General features: G+C 53.4%; 2 protein-coding genes across 6 annotated transcripts; one reads left to right on the top strand and one right to left on the bottom strand.

Moving 5' to 3' along the window:
• Positions 1 to 2,055: 2,055 nt before the first annotated feature.
• Positions 2,056 to 4,165, top strand: FBXL15 (F-box and leucine rich repeat protein 15). The gene is made up of 4 exons (XM_005888059.3): positions 2,056 to 2,193; positions 2,367 to 2,520; positions 2,890 to 3,395; positions 3,832 to 4,165. Exons 1-4 carry the CDS (start codon positions 2,141 to 2,143, stop codon positions 4,019 to 4,021), a joined length of 903 nt encoding a protein of 300 aa, XP_005888121.1. The 5' UTR covers positions 2,056 to 2,140; the 3' UTR covers positions 4,022 to 4,165.
• A 94-nt stretch (positions 4,166 to 4,259) lies between these two features.
• Positions 4,260 to 12,209, bottom strand: CUEDC2 (CUE domain containing 2). Of its 5 annotated transcripts, none has more exons than XM_070363894.1 (9): positions 12,057 to 12,209; positions 6,112 to 6,198; positions 5,639 to 5,782; positions 5,484 to 5,545; positions 5,276 to 5,343; positions 5,010 to 5,189; positions 4,809 to 4,870; positions 4,667 to 4,727; positions 4,260 to 4,591 (listed from the first exon to the last, which is right to left on the bottom strand). In XM_070363894.1, the coding sequence occupies exons 2-9, from the start codon at positions 6,183 to 6,185 to the stop codon at positions 4,445 to 4,447; spliced, it is 798 nt and encodes a 265-aa protein (XP_070219995.1). In that variant the 5' UTR covers positions 6,186 to 6,198; positions 12,057 to 12,209; the 3' UTR covers positions 4,260 to 4,444. The 5 variants fall into 5 exon arrangements, with proteins under 5 accessions (XP_070219995.1, XP_005888122.2, XP_005888123.3 ...); XM_005888060.2 differs by having other exon boundaries at positions 5,276 to 5,397; positions 6,112 to 6,195; XM_005888061.3 differs by having other exon boundaries at positions 5,276 to 5,397; positions 12,057 to 12,208.
• Positions 12,210 to 17,939: the final 5,730 nt, after the last annotated feature.

Below are 17,939 nucleotides of genomic sequence, written 5' to 3'. Positions count from 1 at the left end.
GTGTCCACGTCCTTCTCGTCCACCACCCCCTGAGCCGCACGCGGGACCCAGCTGCACACGCGTGTCCCGCTCCAGACCCCACGCGTGTCCCTAGGAGGTTGCCACATGACCTGTTATATGCCACACGCGCTCCCGCCCCCACGAGCACGCGGCCGCGCCAGCACACGGTATGGGTGTAGACTGGACCTGCCCCCTACATCCAAGAGACCATCAATTTATGGAAGAAATATCCAGAGAACCCGGCCTCAACCCCGCCGGAGGTTCTGAGACTAGGACTCAGGAGACACAGCCCTGACCACTCGCCCAGGATGCAGCAGGAGGGATGTTAGTCAGACTTCAAAAAGAACTTCCTTGCTGCCTGAGTTAGGCATCTTGCCATCTGGGAGTAAGAGGTTAGACGGAATAACGCCTGGACTAGACGAAGTGGGAGACAGGCAACCCTTGTGCCCTTGGCCAAGGTAGAAGCGGGCCCGGCTATTTTAAGAAAGCGCCGCTAGAGTTACTATGGCAACTGCTCTCCTTGGGAACTCCAAGGCAGGCAAGTAGTGACCTAGGAAGGAAGAAGGGGTCTGTTCGAGCGGTCAAGGGGCGCGAGAACGTGCGAGGCGGGGGTGCGCGGGGCTCACCGCGGGGAGGGGCGGCGCGGGCTCGGCGTGGTGCTGAAGGGGACAGCGCCAGATTTGTCGCACTGCGCAGGCGCAGAAGCGCGAACAAAGCTGGAAGGGGGAGGAGGCGCGCGGCCCGAGGAGGTGCGCGCCCACTTGACTCTATCTTAGCAGAGATCTATCCTCCCAGCTACCGTTCCCCAAGCAGGCGGAGGAAAAGGGAGCAAGTCCCCCACCCAAACAGATCTTCTTTGGTCCTTCCCCGCTGCTATTTACTCTCTTCTCAGCAGCATGGGAGTGGGGGTGGGGGAGGTTGGAGGAGTGTGAAAGGAATTCGGGGAAAAACAGGATGCCTGAGTTCTCTATCCCGATTCGCTTGACCTCTGAAAAGGTGCTTCCTCTCCAGGGCCTCGGTTTCATCTTTAAAGTGGATTGACGGAACAGACCTGTCCACCTTGCAGAGGTGCCTGAAACCCTGGTAATGGATGGGAAGCAGTTTTCGTTATGAAGAGGCAGGTGAAACGGTTGCACGAAGGGAGAATGCAACCCTGCTAAGGCGGGTGTGAGGGTGGGGGAGCTCTAGGGACAGCAGTAGCCCTCTGCGTCTTTCACACCCTCCCTGACAATGGATGATGGGGAAAGCACTGCTCCAGATGTTCCCTGGAGCGGACTCTGAACTAGGATCTGGGGACGCGGTGAGAGGACGACCCACAGTCTGAACCGAGAGGTCTGAGGGGCCGCTGCCCTTGGGCGGGCCCAATCTTAGACCCCACAACTAAATCCCCAGACCAACGCCAGGCCAACCAAGAAGCAATATTCTTGGTGGGCCGACCTGAACATTTACTCTTCTCAGGATTCCAGACCTCCCGGGTAAAGGAAAGGGACCTAGCTGGAGATATAATCCTTCTCGCCTCCAACATTTCTCCCCAAAAGGCGTAAACCCGTTCCAAATCTTCTGGGAGTGGAAGGGGTTGAATAGCTCTGTACCTCACAATCAACCAGGGATGGGAGGTTTGGGCAAATTTGCTTCATTAAGGAACATAAATTCTAACTTTGCCCCTTCAATTCATTCACTAATTCTTGGATATCCACTCCGTGTCAAACAATGAGAGCCTGGACAGTTTCTCCCCATTTTTCAAACTCGCTAAACGCGACCAGAGGGCAGAGAAAGCAGGCCCAGAACCTTAGAATCTTGGCCCCGCCCCTTATACGTTTGACTTTGCCTGCTCCTCCCATCACTTCACTTAGACGCGGCCACTGGCCCAAAACGAAAAAAGTCAGTCTCTGCTGAACCATCGTATTCTTCAGCCTCCAGTCTCAAGCCCTATAGCGGAGAAAGCGAGGTCTCAGTTTACACCACCGGTCTGTTCCGCCTTCGGTTTCGGGATCCATCCGGAACGCTTTCAGATAGGAGCCTCAGTGAGCCGGCACTCGATTGAATCGGTCTGTCTCTGTAGCGCAAGAAGGCGGGTTTGCTGCGCCTGCTCCAAGGCCACAGCGAGAAGACCTTACTGCGCACGCGCAGTAGGCAGCCGATGGAGCCACCGATGGACCCGTCCGGAGGGGAGCAAGAGCCCGGAGCCGTCAGGTACCTAGCACCGGAGGGGCCGAGAGAGGGAAGAAGGGCCTGGGGGAGTGGAGCTGACCCAGGGCCGGGCCTGGGGGCCGCTTTTAGGAGCCTAGGCTCAGGAGCATAACGGAGGCGGACTCGCAGGTAACAGTGACCCGGGGACGCCGCCGCCAACGCCCTTTTACCCACAGGCTCCTGGATTTGCCCTGGGAAGACGTGCTGCTCCCACACGTCCTGAGCCGGGTGCCGCTGCGCCAGCTGCTCTGGCTGCAGCGCGTCAGTCGGGCTTTCCGGGCGCTAGTGCAACTGCACCTCGCCCGGCTGCGCCGCTTCGACGCCGCTCAGGTGAGCCTGGGGCTGGAGCCCCGCCCCTTCTGGATACTGCCCCCCCGCCCCCCGCCACCCCGCACGCGCCCCGCCCCCACCCCCCAGTCTCCAGCCCGGAACATCCAGCCCCCAGACCCCAGCCCCTCTGTCTACCCTTCCAGATCGCCCGTGGGCCTCTAGGAATGCCTGGGAAGCGATCCACCCAGCGAGAAGTACTCTCAATGGGGGAGTACCAGGGATCAACTTGAGGGCGCGTAGGGTCTCTCCTGGGAGGGCAGGTGCCAAGCCCCGAGGGCAACCTGCTGCCAGGAAAGAACTCCTCAGGGGCGAGTAGGCAGAGTCCTCCCCCGGGAACAGCTGAGAGTCGAGGTGCCTCCCCGCCCATAGGTGGGTCCGCAGATTCCACGGGCCGCATTGGCCTGGCTGCTGCGGGACGCCGAGGGGCTGCAGGAGCTGGCGCTGGCGCCGTGTCACGAATGGCTGTCGGACGAGGATCTGGTGCCGGTGTTGGCGCGGAATCCGCAGCTGCGGAGTGTGGCGCTGGCCGGCTGCGGGCAACTGAGCCGCCGCGCGCTGGGGGCGCTGGCCGAGGGCTGCCCCCGCCTGCAGCGCCTTTCGCTCGCGCACTGTGACTGGGTAGATGGGCTGGCGCTGCGCGGCCTCGCTGACCGCTGTCCGGCCCTGGAGGAGCTGGACCTCACCGCCTGCCGACAGCTCAAGGATGAGGCCATCGTATACCTGGCGCAGAGGCGCGGCGCAGGCCTTCGCAGCCTCTCCCTAGCGGTCAACGCCAATGTAGGGGATACCGCCGTCCAGGAGTTGGCTCGGAACTGCCCGGAACTCCAGCACCTCGACCTAACAGGGTGCCTCCGCGTCGGAAGCGACGGTATCAGGTACCTGGGCCTGGGGTCGGTGAGATGGGAGAAGAGCGATCGCTTAAGTCTCTGGGGATAGAGGCGGGCTGTAGTTGGCAGAACTGGGGTTTCTGGATCTTTCTACTAGCACGGAACTGCATTCTGAACAGGAAGTGCCTCCAGGAATACCTAGGCCAGAGATCCCATAGTTGAAAAACTTTACTGAACTCGTATTTACACTTTGGGAGATTTCAGAAACAAAGTCAGATTTCTGGCTATTCTTCAACAAGGGGAAAACCTTGCAATCCTGGGGCATGAAGTCTCTGGTTCACTGGAGGCATTGAGTGTACTGACCTCAAATTAGGCCCCTTCGGAGGGAAGCATGCCACAACTGGAGGAAGACTGGGCTCTGCTGGCTCCCCCACCGCGTGTGTAGCGGCTTCACGCCCTTTGCCTCCCCCTGCTCCTCCCCCAGGACTTTGGCAGAGTACTGCCCTGCGCTGCGCTCGCTGCGGGTGCGGCACTGCCACCACGTGGCCGAGCCCAGCCTAAGCCGCCTGCGGAAGCGCGGTGTGGACATCGACGTCGAGCCGCCGCTGCATCAGGCCCTGGTACTGCTGCAGGACATGGTGGGCTTTGCACCCTTTGTCAACCTGCAGGTCTGACCCGCCTGCCGATGGGCACAGCTGGACTGTGTGGCCGGGGCCTCATTGCGAACTGTAAGGAAATTGAACTGTGGGGGCCTCCGGTGAGAGGCCAGTGCCCTGCCCCACCCTAGAGCTTCAAATAAAGAGCTTTTTACCCCCTCTTGCCTGGTGCCGCTGCCCTATTGGAGATAGGGGATGTAAAGTTGGGAGAGACACAGTATTCCAGCACCCCAGCTATGAAATGACCAGAATGCACTCACATCTTCCTGGGGCTACCTTTACTGTGCCTGTGGCAGCTCCAAGAGGAGGTTAACACAGTAGAGCAAGGACGTTGGGAAGGAAGGGGGACAGGAGTTAGGGCGGGCCCTGTGTCGTGTGTAGGGCTCCTGCATCCCTCTGGGATCTGTGCCTAGATGGCTCGGGCAGAGTCTGGCAAGTGCCTCAGTGGAAGCGGTACTTTCTGGCTGGCTTGAGGTTGATGTATGTCGCCTTCATCTCCTCAGCCTCAGGGTTCCGCACATCTTTGAATCGCTCCCCTTTGGTGCTCACTATCTGGTTGTCGATGTATCGGATCAGCTTCTTGGGAGCCTGTCAGGCAATCAGGCAGTGAGCAGCAGAAGCCTGGAGACAGATGTGCCCGCTCCACGACCCTGATTGTCTCACCTCCTTAGGAGCCATAGGACGGTGAATCTTCTGATCCTCTGCACTATCCACCATCATGTACCTGCCAAAAACTGGCTGGGTGAAGCTCTTGCCACCCTGGGAAGACCCTCAAAGGTCCCAGCCCTGCCCAGCCCAGACTCACTTCTGCAGGATGAAGGATTTCAGCTCATCTTTTTGGGGGCCTCTGAGACGCCTAGGCAGGTCCTGCAGAGAGAAGCCAGGTGTAGGGCCTAGGGTACCAGCAGGGGAAGCAAATGGGGCTAGGCTAGGGGCAGGGGCTTAACACTAAGCTGGAGCATGGCTGAGGTTACATGGGGGGGTGGGGTGGTCTAGCAGAGGTTACCTGGTTGGGGCCATCCCAGGCTGGAGGCCCCTGCTTCCCCTCTACCAGCATCTGCACAGCTTCTTCCAAGTCCCCTCGAGCTTTGGCCAATACCCACTGGGCCTGCTCCACTGAACAGGTGGGGAACACCTCCAGGAGTACGTCCACCCCTGGCAGCAGCTCTTCCTCAGGGCCGGCTGCCTGTGGGCATAAATGTTGACAAAAGGCACTATTTCCTCCTTTCCAGCCCCCCGAGCTCCTTCACTGGTACCCTCCTCTACCAGTACCTCATCTTGGGTGTCCCCAGCAGAAGACATCATCTCTTCTTTGAGCTTTTCGGGCCGCTGCAGGGGCTCTGGGGAGATAGATACCTGACCTTGGACCTCGGAGCTCTGTGGCTGCACATTCTCTTAAAGGGGCAGAAAGAGCAACAGGTTTGCCAGGGCTTTGGAGGAGGCAGTTTGAGTCACCCAGGGGCCCAATTCCCAGGCTCACCTTTGTTCCTGGCACCACTCAACTGCCCTGAGAGCTTCTGGATCATGTCCCCTATTGTACCCCTGAAAAGACCAGGAGGGTGGTTAAAGGACAACTCTACCACCCTCCACCATCTGCCAGCCCCCCTCGTCCTCTTGGCCCCAGCCAGGCCCCACCTGGGGATGTGGGCGAAGCCAGGCACATAGGCCTCCATCATTTCAGTGAAGGCTTCCATGTCGAAATTCTCCTCTGATGGGCCTGAGGGGCCCAGGTCCCCAAGAACCCCGAGCACATAGGAAAAGATGACGTCATCCAAGCCGCTGCAGGAAGGGAACAGACAAGCCCTGTTAGCCTGGGACTCCAGCTCCTGGCTTCCTGGGGACGATGAGGCAGACCTCAAGCCTGAAGCCTGGAGAGTATCCCACCCTCCCCCTTCCTCAGAGATTTGGTCTCCCCTTTGTTCAACAAGGGTGACGGGAACAGGATGAGAGGCAAGGCCACACCAGCAGATCATACTCAGCCCTTCCGCATCTCAGGAACAGGGCTGAGTGCTTCCCACCCCAGTCTCTCCACTGGCCAGGGTCCAGAGTCCTGCCCAGCTACTCCAGCACTGGCCCAAGCATGACCCTTCTAGGAGAGCAGCTCCTACCTGAGGTCGGCCTCTGGGAGGTGCGTCTGGACAAAGGCAAGAAGGGCTGCACTGACAATCCTCTCCAGCTCCATGCTCTCTCCTCTGCTGAAGGGATACAAGATGGAGGCTTGTCAGGCCCTCTTCTGCCTGCCCCTGCCCACCAGGTCCGGGGGCAGCCAGCTCCTCCCTCCTGCCCTGCTGTGGAAACCATTTGTTGAAGTTGCCTGTAGCTTCCAACTCTCTGGTCCTCCCCCGCTCCCTCAAGCAGAGCCACAGCCCCCCCGCCTCCCTCTCTCTCCACCTCCTCCAGCCTGAGACAGGACACTACACTGTCTCAGGAGAAAGTTTTCAGAGTGGAGGTTTCCCTCCTCCCTCCCCCTGATCTCTCCCCATCTCCCCACCCCACTCCCCAGAAGTAGGCCCAGATCTTCTGGGAAGACGCCAAGGTCTTGAGGTCACATGCCTCCTGGCTGAGGAATCCCATCACTGAGAGGGCCACTGGGCCCCCAAGTCCAGCCACAAGGGGCCCATTGTCCAGCCCCGCAAGGAGCAGGCCTCAGGACTGAGCATAGCCATCCCCCCCACCCAGAATGGGCCACCCACCCTTCAGACAAAGGGGCTTTTCTGGCTCTGGGGCCCAGATAGAAGAGGAAGTCTTTCATGAATTCTATCTCCCTGCCTGGTCCTTGCCCTCCAGCAGCTTGGGGCTATCTACAGAGGCTGTCCATTCTCGTTCCCAAGGCCTACGACGTCCTAGAAGATCTGGCCTTTGCCTACCTTCCAACCTCACCACTCCCTCCTAGCTCACTCCACCAGCATCCTTGGGGTCCTTCAAACTTGCCCAGCTTCTTCCTGCCTATCTCTTCCAGATATCCACATGGCTCATCCCCTCACCTCTGCCAGGGCTCTGCTCAAATGCTGCCTCCAGAGAGACTGTCCCTGACTAACCTACCAAAAATAAGCATTCCCCATACTCCCCAATCTCTTTCTCTGCTTTATTTTCTACATGGCATATACTACAGTTTAATGTTATTTTTATGTTTATTTGCTTATTGTCTCTCCTCCCCCATAAAACATAAGCTTCAAGAAGAGGGAGTTGGGAGGGACTTTGTCTTATCCTTTGGTATAGCCCTAGCACTTAGAATGGAGAAGGAAATGGCAGCCCACTCCAGTGTTCTTGCCTGGAGAATCCCAAGGACGGGGGAGCCTGGTGGGCTGCCGTCTATGGGGTCGCACAGAGTCGGACACGACTGAAGTGACTTAGCATAGCACTTAGAGGGAGAAGGCAGTGGCACCCCACTCCAGTACTCTTGCCTGGAAAATCCCATGGATGGAGGAGCCTGGTAGGCTGCAGTCCATGGGGTCAATAAGAGTCAGACACGACTGAGCGACTTCACTTTCACTTTTCACTTTCATGCATTGGAGAAGGAAATGGCAACCCCCTCCAGTGTTCTTGCCTGGAGAATCCCAGGGACGGGGGAGCCTGGTGGGCTGCCATCTCTGGGGTCGCACAGAGTTGGATACAACTGAAGCAACTTAGCAGTAGCAGTAGCAGTAGCACTTAGAAAAATGCCTGCACTTAGTAGGTGCTTGATAAATACTTATTGACTTGTTTCAATCCTGCTTACATGCTTTTGACTCCATAAAGTCTGTATTTGGTAGTCAAGAACATACAGGTGGCAACAAATTGCTCCAGATCCACAGGTCCAAATGTCAGCTTATCCCAGTTAGAAGACTCAGGAGCACCTACCCCCAATTCACCATATCCTTTCCGTCTGTGTATACCTCCTCCAAACAGGTACCTCCTCCTGTTTCACTAGCTGACACAACTTGCTCAGCTGCCAAACCTGAACTTGGGGGTTACCCTGAGCCTCACCCTCTCTCAACCCCACCTGCTGCAGTCAGTCAGTCACCAGGTCCCGGTCAAGTCTGCTGCCTTATTATTCTCCATGCTAGCCACTTCTCCCCAGCTTCAGTCTGGCTTCTGCTCCAACATCTCTACCAAATCTTCTCAGGCTAAGGTCAGGAGTTACTGTTTTCAGGTTTTGGTCTAATCGTTTTTGTCGTTTAGTGGCTAAGTTGTGTTCAACTCTTACGCAACCTCATGGACTATAGCCCTCCAGGATCCTCTGTCCATGTGATTTCCCAGGCAAGAATACTGGAGTGGGTGGCCATCTCCTTCTCCAGGGGATCTTCCAACTCAGGGATTGAACCCACATCTCCTGTGTTACAGGCAGATTCTTTACTGCTGAGCTCCTGGGAAGCCCTAATTGGTCTAATTAGGTTGAACCATATGAATTTGCCAATATTATCCATTTTTTATCAAGAAAGAGAGAACGGCCATTTCTTATACTGTCACCTCATATTTGCCCTTTCAGCAGCATCAGTATTGGTCTAGGAGGCATCACGTCCTCCTGTTTCTCTTCCACCTCCCTAGCCATTACTTCTCAGGCCATCCCTGCCCCCTCTCCTCTTTTTCCCCTCTAACTGTGGCAGCAAAGCTCAGGCTCAAAGCTGCTTCTCCTCTTTCTTCAGTCTGCACCCTCTGTCTCTGGAAGATCTCATCTGGGCCCACATCTTCTTGTTCCAACTCCATGTCACCAATTCCCAAATGTCTAATTCTCTAGTCCAGCCTCCTCCTCTGAGCTACACACTTGTACATCTATCTCTCTGACACCTCCACGGGGATGACTTAACGTGTTCCAAACTGACATTCTCCCAAGTTGTCTTCTCCTCCAAGGCTGTCCCTGTCCCCTGTGTATACCTGTCCATGTACCCAGCTGTTCCTGCCACAAGTCTGAGACCAGATGCTGTGAGGATCCCTGACACCATCCTACCGTCTGCCTTCCCACATCCAATCAGTCACCAAGCCCTGACCATTATCTCTCAACATATCTACTTCTCTCCATCTCTCCTCCCACTGAGCTCCATCTCTTGCCTTAACTGCAAGTTTCCCAGTCGTTCTCCTCACCACCATCTTTCCGCCAACAACCTATTTTCCACAAACATCATGGCTGTACAATCTTTACAAAAAATCATGTTCTTCCTGCATAACATCTATCCATGATTTCCTGTTTCCAGATTAGTCCAGATTCTTTTTGTGGCCCTCAGTTCAGGGCCTTACTCCTGCCTCTGTCTCTCCAGCCGTCATGTACCACTGCCCGCCCCCCTCCCCACCCAGATCACTCCCCTCCACCCTGGCTTGCTTTCACCTTGCCAGCACTCCAGCTTTTTCACGGCAAGAGTCTCTGCATGAACTGTGTCCTCTGCCTGGGTAACCTGCTGCATCCACACCTTCACTTGCTAACTCCTCTTACCTCTCAGGTTTCATTTTACAGTATCCTTCAAGGGATGCTGTTCCTGACCCTCTAGAACTGGTTTGGTCTCTATCTTACACCATTACTGCCGACTACACTTTTCCTTATTTAGCAACACCTTTTATAGCTATAATTTAAAAAAATTACTGGGGCAATGTGTAATGATTCTTCCACTTGCTTCATGAGCGTAGAGACTACACACCTGGTTTACTGATCAATGTACACTCAATAAAGTTACTTCCCACTTCACAAATGAAGAGATTGAAGCTCAGTGGGTTTAATGACTTGCCCAGAGTCACCTGGCTTGACTGTAGTAGTCAAGAGATAAATCCAGGACTTTCTAGTTGAGTGTATATTCGAGGGGCTACTTTGGGAATGGGGGGATGTCAAGACCTCCAATTGGGTTGAGATAGGGCTGCCATCTATGATCACAGTTCCCTGGTCCCCTGACTGGTAACACAGAGTTGCTGTGACAGTACAGGGTCACTTGGGACAGCAGAACTGAGAAGCCCTATCCTACCAGGGGAGGCCAGCCTCTTGCTTCAGACCCTAGTATGGGCCTTGGCGAGGAGTGTAACTGCTCAGACCAGGCATACCAGATCCATCATGCTGCTCCCCCAAGAAGTCAGCCCCCTGTGGAGACCAACATCCACCCCAGGTTATACCACTCCTGGCTGCTAGCAGTTGTCTGCCAACCTCTGCGAGGACCAAGGTCCATGGATGCTGCATGAAAGCTTCTAGGGAAGAAGCTCTCAGGGATGTGGCTGATGCCTAGCTTCTAGCCAAGGTCCAAGAAGTTATTCATGGCAAACACCTCACTGTGCTCAAATAAAAGTCTTCCTGCCCTGAGCTTTTGCTCTGGCTTGTTTCCTAACAGAATGTCCCCCTTCCTCCTGTTCTTGGGCTGCCCAAACTTTCCCAAGCCTTCAAAGCTTGCCAGTTCTTTCTTTCACCCTTCTCCACCCCTTAGGCTTCACTGGCATTCCTTTCCTACCCAGCACCTTCTTCTAATATTTCTCCTCATAGTCCCTAAGTTGGGGAAGCTGCAGCCCAAACAGCCAGGCTTCTCCAGGGTCAGAACAGGATTTCCCCAAGACTTTTCAAATTCTGGATATAGCCCTCAGAACCCCATTACATGCTGGGGGCTCCAAATCAGGGTTCACTGGTTAGCTGCACCCATGAAATGTGACACATCCTATTGTGAGTCTTGTTTGAATACCTCTAATGAACGTAATAATATTTAGCATTTACTGACTGCTTACAGGGCTTCCCAGGTGGCACTAGTGGCCCTAGTGGCACTAAACAAACAGAGGTGGGTTCGAGCCATTGGTCTGGAAGATCCCCTGGAAGAGGGCATGGCAACCCACTCCAGTATTCTTGCCTGTAGAATCCCCTGGACAGAGAATTCTGGTGGGCTGCAGTCCATAGGGTCGTATAGGGTCACACAGAATCGGACACAACTGAAATGACTTAGCACTCATGGATGACTGCTTAAGATCTGCTAGGGATTGTTCTGTGCTCTTTACATGTATTAACTTACCTAATCCTCACAATTACCCTAACATATAGATACTAATATATCATATTATCCCATTTACCCAAAAGGAAATGGACACATTGTGAGGTTAAGTAACTTGCCCAGGGTCACAAAGGAAGTTAATGGCAGCTTTATACCCAGGCAGTCTGGCTCCAAAACCTTCACTGTTAACCACCATACTACACCACCTTTCATGATGCAAAGGGTCTGTCCCCAACCTATGTTCTGATCCTCCTCTCCTGCTTGGCTAGGCCTCTTGCCTACCTCAGAATCTTTGCTCACACCATTCTCCCCACACCAGAATGTCTTTGCCCCTTTGCCCCTCACTTTGCAGACTCACTCCCCCTTTGGAGCCAACAATGACTGCCCCATCCTCACTGGCCAGGTGGCCTGGGAGCATCTCCGGGAGCGCACAGCCCTGAACTCTCCAGATGCTCCATAATGCCTCCTCCCCTCCCCAAACAAATTTAAGTGAAACTGGGGAAAGAAGTACTATGTTGTTCCCTTCAGGTGGGGATGTGCCCCAGGTGGAGGGAGACCAGTAGGCCATGTGGGAGGAGTCCTGGGAAGCGGAGTGGAAGAAGCCCCGGGCATCGAGAGTCTAGAAACGAGGTCTTCACTGCTTCTCCCAGATTCTATGAAGCCCGGCTCCTGGGGCCCTGGTACACAACGCAGGTTCCAGAGGACATCATAGTCCCCTGACCCTCAATGCAGCTCTTAGAAGCACCAAGGGGATCGAGGGGTATACGGGACTCCGGCATCCAAAATCAGGCGGGAGTATAAATGCGGGGTGATGGGAGTACAGGAAGTGGGGCCACAATGATGGCCGACCCCTGAAGCAGCAGCTCCCTAAACGAGCTAGCGGGATACCCCTAAGCATCCAGAATAGTGGGCCCGAGGGCACATGGATGTGCTTGCGGCCCTGGGGGACACGATGAGGGAGGCCTGAGCAAGCTAAAAAGCGCCTTAATACAGGCTACGGCGAGACTCAGAGATGGGGGTCTGGCGGGCCCCGGGGGTACCGTGGGGAGACACACAGGACGGGTACCCTGGGTCAATGCTCTCCGCGACTCTTCCAGCCGTGAGTCGGGGCCTGGAGGGGGAATCACCTGCTCCGTCGGGCGCCGCCGGCGACTTGTCCCGCGCGGTGCAGCTCGCATGCCCCCAGCCCCACCAACGAGATCAAAGGCGGGGCCCAGAGCGGTTCACTTCCAGAAGCGCTGTGGTGGCCATTTTTAAGAAGGGCAATTGCCCATAAGTGGGCGGGGCTTCTGTTTCCAGTCCCATTTGTCTCAGGGTTTTGGACGGGTTCTCGCGGCGGCCATTTTTTTTTGAGGGTAGGGAGGAGTTAGGCATGAAGATTACGCCATGGGTGGAGTCTCACCGACTGACTGTATGCCCTCCTAGTTCCTTGTCTGCCCAGACCAAGGACGTTTGGCCCAACCCAGTGTATTCCCATCCACCTTATTTCTGAGCCCCCCAAATCTCGCTCAAATCCTGTATCTTCCCCTCGACTTCTCCTTGTTTTTCCCGTCTTCCCACAAACCCGTGGCTCACTGGTTAATTCTGGTGGCCCCTATACTCCCAGACCTGGTGTTCCCCAAATCCCACTGTCTCTCCTCCTACGTGTCCAGTCCAGATTCAAGCCCTGTCACCCATCAAAAATAATCAGCCTAAATTCATTCCCATGCTGAAGAGAAGCATTTGGGACAGCAAATTTTGCTCCCTATGTCAGCAAATAGGAGGAGGTCTTTGATGTTGTCATAGGGCATGGGAACTCCCCATTCTGGTCTCCCAAGTCTATTTAATTAAGGCTTCTGTTTATCAATTTTTATATAGGCCACACGTTGCCCAGATAACTCTTAAGTACTGACTTACCCGCCATGCAAGTGTGTGCATGTGTTTCGGGCTCCTTGTGACCCCATGGACTGTAGCCCCCAGGCTCCTGTGTCCATGGAATTTTCCAGGCAAAAATAGTGGAGTGGGTTGTCATTTCCTCCTCCAGGGGATTTTCCAAACCCAAGGATCGAACCTGCGTCTCCTGTATTGGCAGGAGGATTCATTACCACAAAGCCACCAGAGAAGACTATGTCTGCCCCTATGCATTCTCTTAACAGCTATGTCTCCCCAAGATTAGGGTGGCTACAGGGCCTAAGTTTGGGTGGTTTGGATGGGGAAGGGGCAGCAGGTGCTCTGAGGACCCACCTGAGCTCAGATGCAGGATGCCTGCAGGCCAGTACCTCAATGCCCATGTTGGCAGGGCTCCTCATTTAGGACAGGATGGCTGAACCCCAGTACCCAGTAAAGCCCCAGCTTCCTCTTTCTGTTCCTGCTACCTCAGCTTCCCGGTGCTATCCAGGGGGGAAGTCCAGAGCCTTCCCTTCCCAGAAGTCCTTCAATGTGTCATGATGGAAGGAGTTCCATTCAAGAATGAGCTCTCCCATTCCCAGTCACGAGGCTGAGCCTCTTTTCAGGTCTAGTCCCCCTGTAGGGTGCTGGGGGCCCAGAGATTGTCACTATGCTGAGGAGCTCATGGTCCAAGGTAGAAAGTCCCATTCTCTATTCCCTAAGGACAGAAGCAATGCCATAATAAGGAGAAAAAGAGGATCACCACTCCCTATTCCAGTCCTGTCCCTCACTTCAACCTCCCACCTCCCCACCAGGATTCTCTGGCCTCAAAGTGAGCAAGATGTGGGCTGCTGGGGAAAGAAGGAGGGAGCACTTTGGCGTCGCGTCTCCCATAAAAGCTCTGCTGCTGCCAGCCTGGTGCTGCTGGGGTTAATGAAGGGTGGGGTGACAGCCACTTTGAACTCTGGCCAAGCAGGCCCCTGGGAAGGAGGTGATGGATGGCTGCCAGGCCTCTAAAGACTAAGCCGTTGCTCCCCTCCCCCAGCCCCCAGTCTGTCCTCCTCTCCCCTCCATTGCACAATACTGATGCCTCTTCTCTCCCTACCACCCCCATTACAGGAATTTCCAGGTTTCCTCAGTAGAGCTGTCCCTGGTTCCAAGCCCAAGACCCTGGCGACCATCCCTGAGACTGTACCTTTCCCCCTTCCCAACAGCCTGTTTCTTGAATGGCAGTGGATGTAGCTACTTATCATGGGAAAGAACTTCTTGAGGTTTTGGGGAAAGACCATTTAGGGGGAGCCCCTCAATTCCCAGCTCAGATTCTGGAGGGTCTCAACTCTGTGCAGTAAGAGTTGGGTTCTGGAATCAGAGGACAGACGGTGGGCTGGGGAGAGGGCCCACCACAGACACAGGGACACATACAAACCATAATCAGGAGCTCCAGGGAACTCTAGTCCCATGTGACATTCACACTGCCTGGGCCTTAAGCCCCTGATTTTTCTGTTCCCTCAGGTCTCAGTATCTTTCCACGGAATGGGAATAAACTCCACTCATGCTTTGGATGCAGCTTGAAGCCACATGATGTAGAAGGAGGTAGACTGATACCCCCTTCCTCCCCATTCCATGAGTGAATTCTGCAGCTGATGCTGGGCCTCCTAAGCTGAAGGGGAAAGCTAGAATCTTGTGCCGAAAGCCTCCACTAGCACATCAGCTCCCCACCATTCAATCTCAGAGTGAGGAACTGGGCTTGAATTAGGCAGAAAGGGCAGATTTCCCAGACATTAAGGGCAGAGAAAGAACCCAGGCGGCTGGCTTCAAGGGGTGGGAGGGACTCGTCAGAGACTGAGGTGAGGAAGGGGATGCTTTGAAAGATTGGGGGGCGTGGAGAAGGGGGTCCCCATTCTTGCTTGAGGTCAAAAAGGGCTCTCTGGGCAGGGTGCCCGGCCCTCCCACACCTTCCTCCTTTCTCAGAAGAGCCAGGATGGGGCGGGGGCGGGAGTTGGCTGGGGCGGGGCCTATTTAAGGAGCAGTCTCTGGGAGCATCACTGTAGATCCAGCTCCAGGAGGGAGAGGAGAGGCTTCAAGGGTAAGTGCAGACCTGTTTCTTTCAACTCAAGTTGGGGGTGGTAGTGGAGGGTGGCTCTTGAGCCTGCCGGCCTGCCTTTACCTCTCCAGAGACAGGCTGCAGCTCTGCCCTGAGTGGGAATAGCACCCCCGTCCTCAGTTTAACTCTCTAGAAAGTCACAGTGTGTTTCAGGGGAGTCTTTCTCTTCCATTCCCTTATCTATACCAGGTACTTCCTGTCTTCATTTCAGGCGTGTGTGTGTGTGTAGGGGCGCGGGCAGTGGTTTCAGGGAGCTTGGACTCCTGGGCCTCTATCTTGGGGATCCACATTTTGTGGGTCTTGTTTGGCTCAGGAGGCCTGTCTCTAGAGAAATACCCTCTCAGTGTACATGCTCTAGCTCTTCCCCCAGTCCCTTGTCTATCCAGCTCCACCCCTAGGCCCATTGGAGCACATTTGGACAGGGGATGACGGGACCCATTCTGCATGGAATCTCTACCACGGCCCTGAGCCCCCACCCCTCATATCTAATATCAGTATCCTGTTGGAATTGAGAGAACCTTTGCCTCTTCTAGCAATGGACCCCTATTTTCTGCTCCAAGCTCAGACCCTTCCTGGAATAGGAGGAATCTTGAGATCTCAGGTTTCTCACCTGACCCATCCTGGGGATGAGGAAAGATTCACAGAAGAGAGTGCAGGAGGGCAGCATCAAGGTTAAGAGAACTTTGGCCACCTGGCTCTGAGAACTGAATTCCATAGGCTGTGAGCTCTAGCAAATGCCCTAGGGACTCAGTTCTGGTGCCCGGCTGTGCTACACCATCAATACTGAAGTCACGGGGCATCAGCCAGTTGCTGCCACTGGCTCAATCTTTTAATAACTTCAATTCAAGCCACTCTCTTGTCAAAGACTTCAATGGCTCCCCAAAACTCCTCACTTTGCCGTTAAAGTCTTTCAAAGTATGGCCTCCACTTAGCTTTGAAGCCTGATCTTCCACTGCTTCCTGGTTATAACCTGTCCTCCAGTGAAACCCTGCTCCTCCCTGCTCCTTCTGCCATGCTTTTACTCGTGCTGACCCTTCCTCAGTTCTTCTCGGGACACCTCCTTTCCATCACTGTCAGATTCCTACACATCCTTCAAAGTCTTTCTCAGATGCCTCTTACGAGAAGCTTCTTCAATGCCTCAATGATGCATACGATGTCCTACAAATCCTCCACACTCTGCTTCCAGTGGGGCTTGATTCATGAGCCCCGTGATGACTAGTCTAGTTTTCCTCACAGAGTGGCTGTTCAATAAATGTTCCTTGTATTTTGCTGAGCATGTCTCATGTATGAAGAGGCCTGTATGTAAAGGCCACAGTCAGATTTCCCAGGTGTACTCTGTGTATACCCTTGGGTAAGTTGTTAATTTCTATAGGCCTCAGTTTCCTCATCTGTAAACAGGGATAATAATTATATCCACATCAAGGTTTTGTGAAAATTAAATGATAGTTTCTGTACAGGGCTTAGCACAGTGCCTGCACACAGTAAGTGCTCAGTTAAGTGTGTAAGATTGTTGTGATTATTACCCTCCTTTCAGTAGAATGTGAGTTACCCAGTTGGGAGGTGGGATAGGGTTTAAAATTGGTCAGTCATGGTTTATTGGCAAAGGGCTCTAAACCAGATGCCAGGATTGGGTAAGGCTGGGGCGAAGCCAGGAGGAGAAGGCCATCAGGATGAGAGTTTGGTGGCTCAAGCCCCACTGAGGGACAGTACTACTGTGTGACCTTGGGTGAGTCACCCCTCTCTGGCCTTGGTTTCCCAACACGAGGTAACTTGAGGAGGTTGAGCCAGATAAACAGTAAAGTCTCCGGCAGCTCTGATGTTTTATGAGTTCTAAGCTTCTAAGGGTTAAGTTCAAAGAAAAGATCAAAGAAAGAAGCATCTAGGACTCCCTGCAGGGCTTCCTTACAGCCACAGGGCTGGAGCATGGGGGTTTGGAAGCAGTGGCAGGCTGGACTGAGCTGAGTGGCAGCACTTCCTTCAAAAAGTCTATAATTGGGGACCTCCTCCCTCACTGGGGCTGGGGGACAGGGGTAAATTATGTGCAGCTTCTGGACATTTCCAGGGCATAAGTGGAGGCCTTAGGGAAAGAATGTGTGTGAGCAATGTGGATTCTCAGAGATGAGGAGAGTTGAGAGACTTTAAGAGTGGGCTTGAGAGGGTAGAAGAGGAAGGGGATTCAGAACACATTTTATATGGTGGGAGATTCATGATTTACTTAACCTGCTTTGTTTCAAAAGAAAGAAAAGAAAAAGGATTTGAGGAGGCTTACCAGCATGTAGAAAATATCTCTAAGATTAAAATATAAAATCTGTGACAAATTACATTTTAAATGTGTATCCTTTTTGATCCAGAGACTCAATATCCTTATTATCACTATTTTTAGTTAGAAATTGTTTCAGACTTACAGAAAAGTTGGCAGAATAGTACAAAGAACTCTGACTTAGCCTTATACCAGATTCACCAACTGTTAACCTTTCTTTCTTTTTTTTTTTTTTCAAGTATCACAATGTTTATTGATAGATACAAGTATATAAAATCAGGGCATGAACATGACTTGATAAATTAAGTAGACTTAATTTCAATACTATAATAAGAGGGACCAATTCAAATTCTTACCATTTGTTTCACACCCACAAAGACCACTTCAAGGGCATTTACGATCTCTCAAAACTGATCAGTTTTGTGCAAGTAAACCATGTTTCTTTTAAAAAGACTTGTGCACTTGCCCAGGCTCAAGGATATTAAAATCTAGCACATAAAGCCCATTACTAGAGGTAGAAATACAGGCAATATACTATTACGGCAACAACCATCAATTACAGTTAAGAATTTTTCTGTAACAACCAAATGGATAATCAAATATTGCAACAACTCAAGTATTACTGAGCAAAGTGCATTTCTACAGTATTCAGTGTTGCTATTCAGTTTTCTAACTTAAAACAGCCTATGATAACTGGCAGCAAAGAAGGTCCTTGCAATAGACTGCCTCTGCTTGAGAACTTATGATGTAATTATTGCATGCTGCTAATATACTATCTAA

This window comes from Bos mutus, chromosome 26 (genome assembly GCF_027580195.1).
Source record: "Bos mutus isolate GX-2022 chromosome 26, NWIPB_WYAK_1.1, whole genome shotgun sequence".
In the NCBI taxonomy this organism is placed as follows: domain Eukaryota; kingdom Metazoa; phylum Chordata; class Mammalia; order Artiodactyla; family Bovidae; genus Bos; species Bos mutus.
Note: the sequence above shows the minus strand (reverse complement) of the source record. Positions and strands in the feature narration are given on the sequence as shown.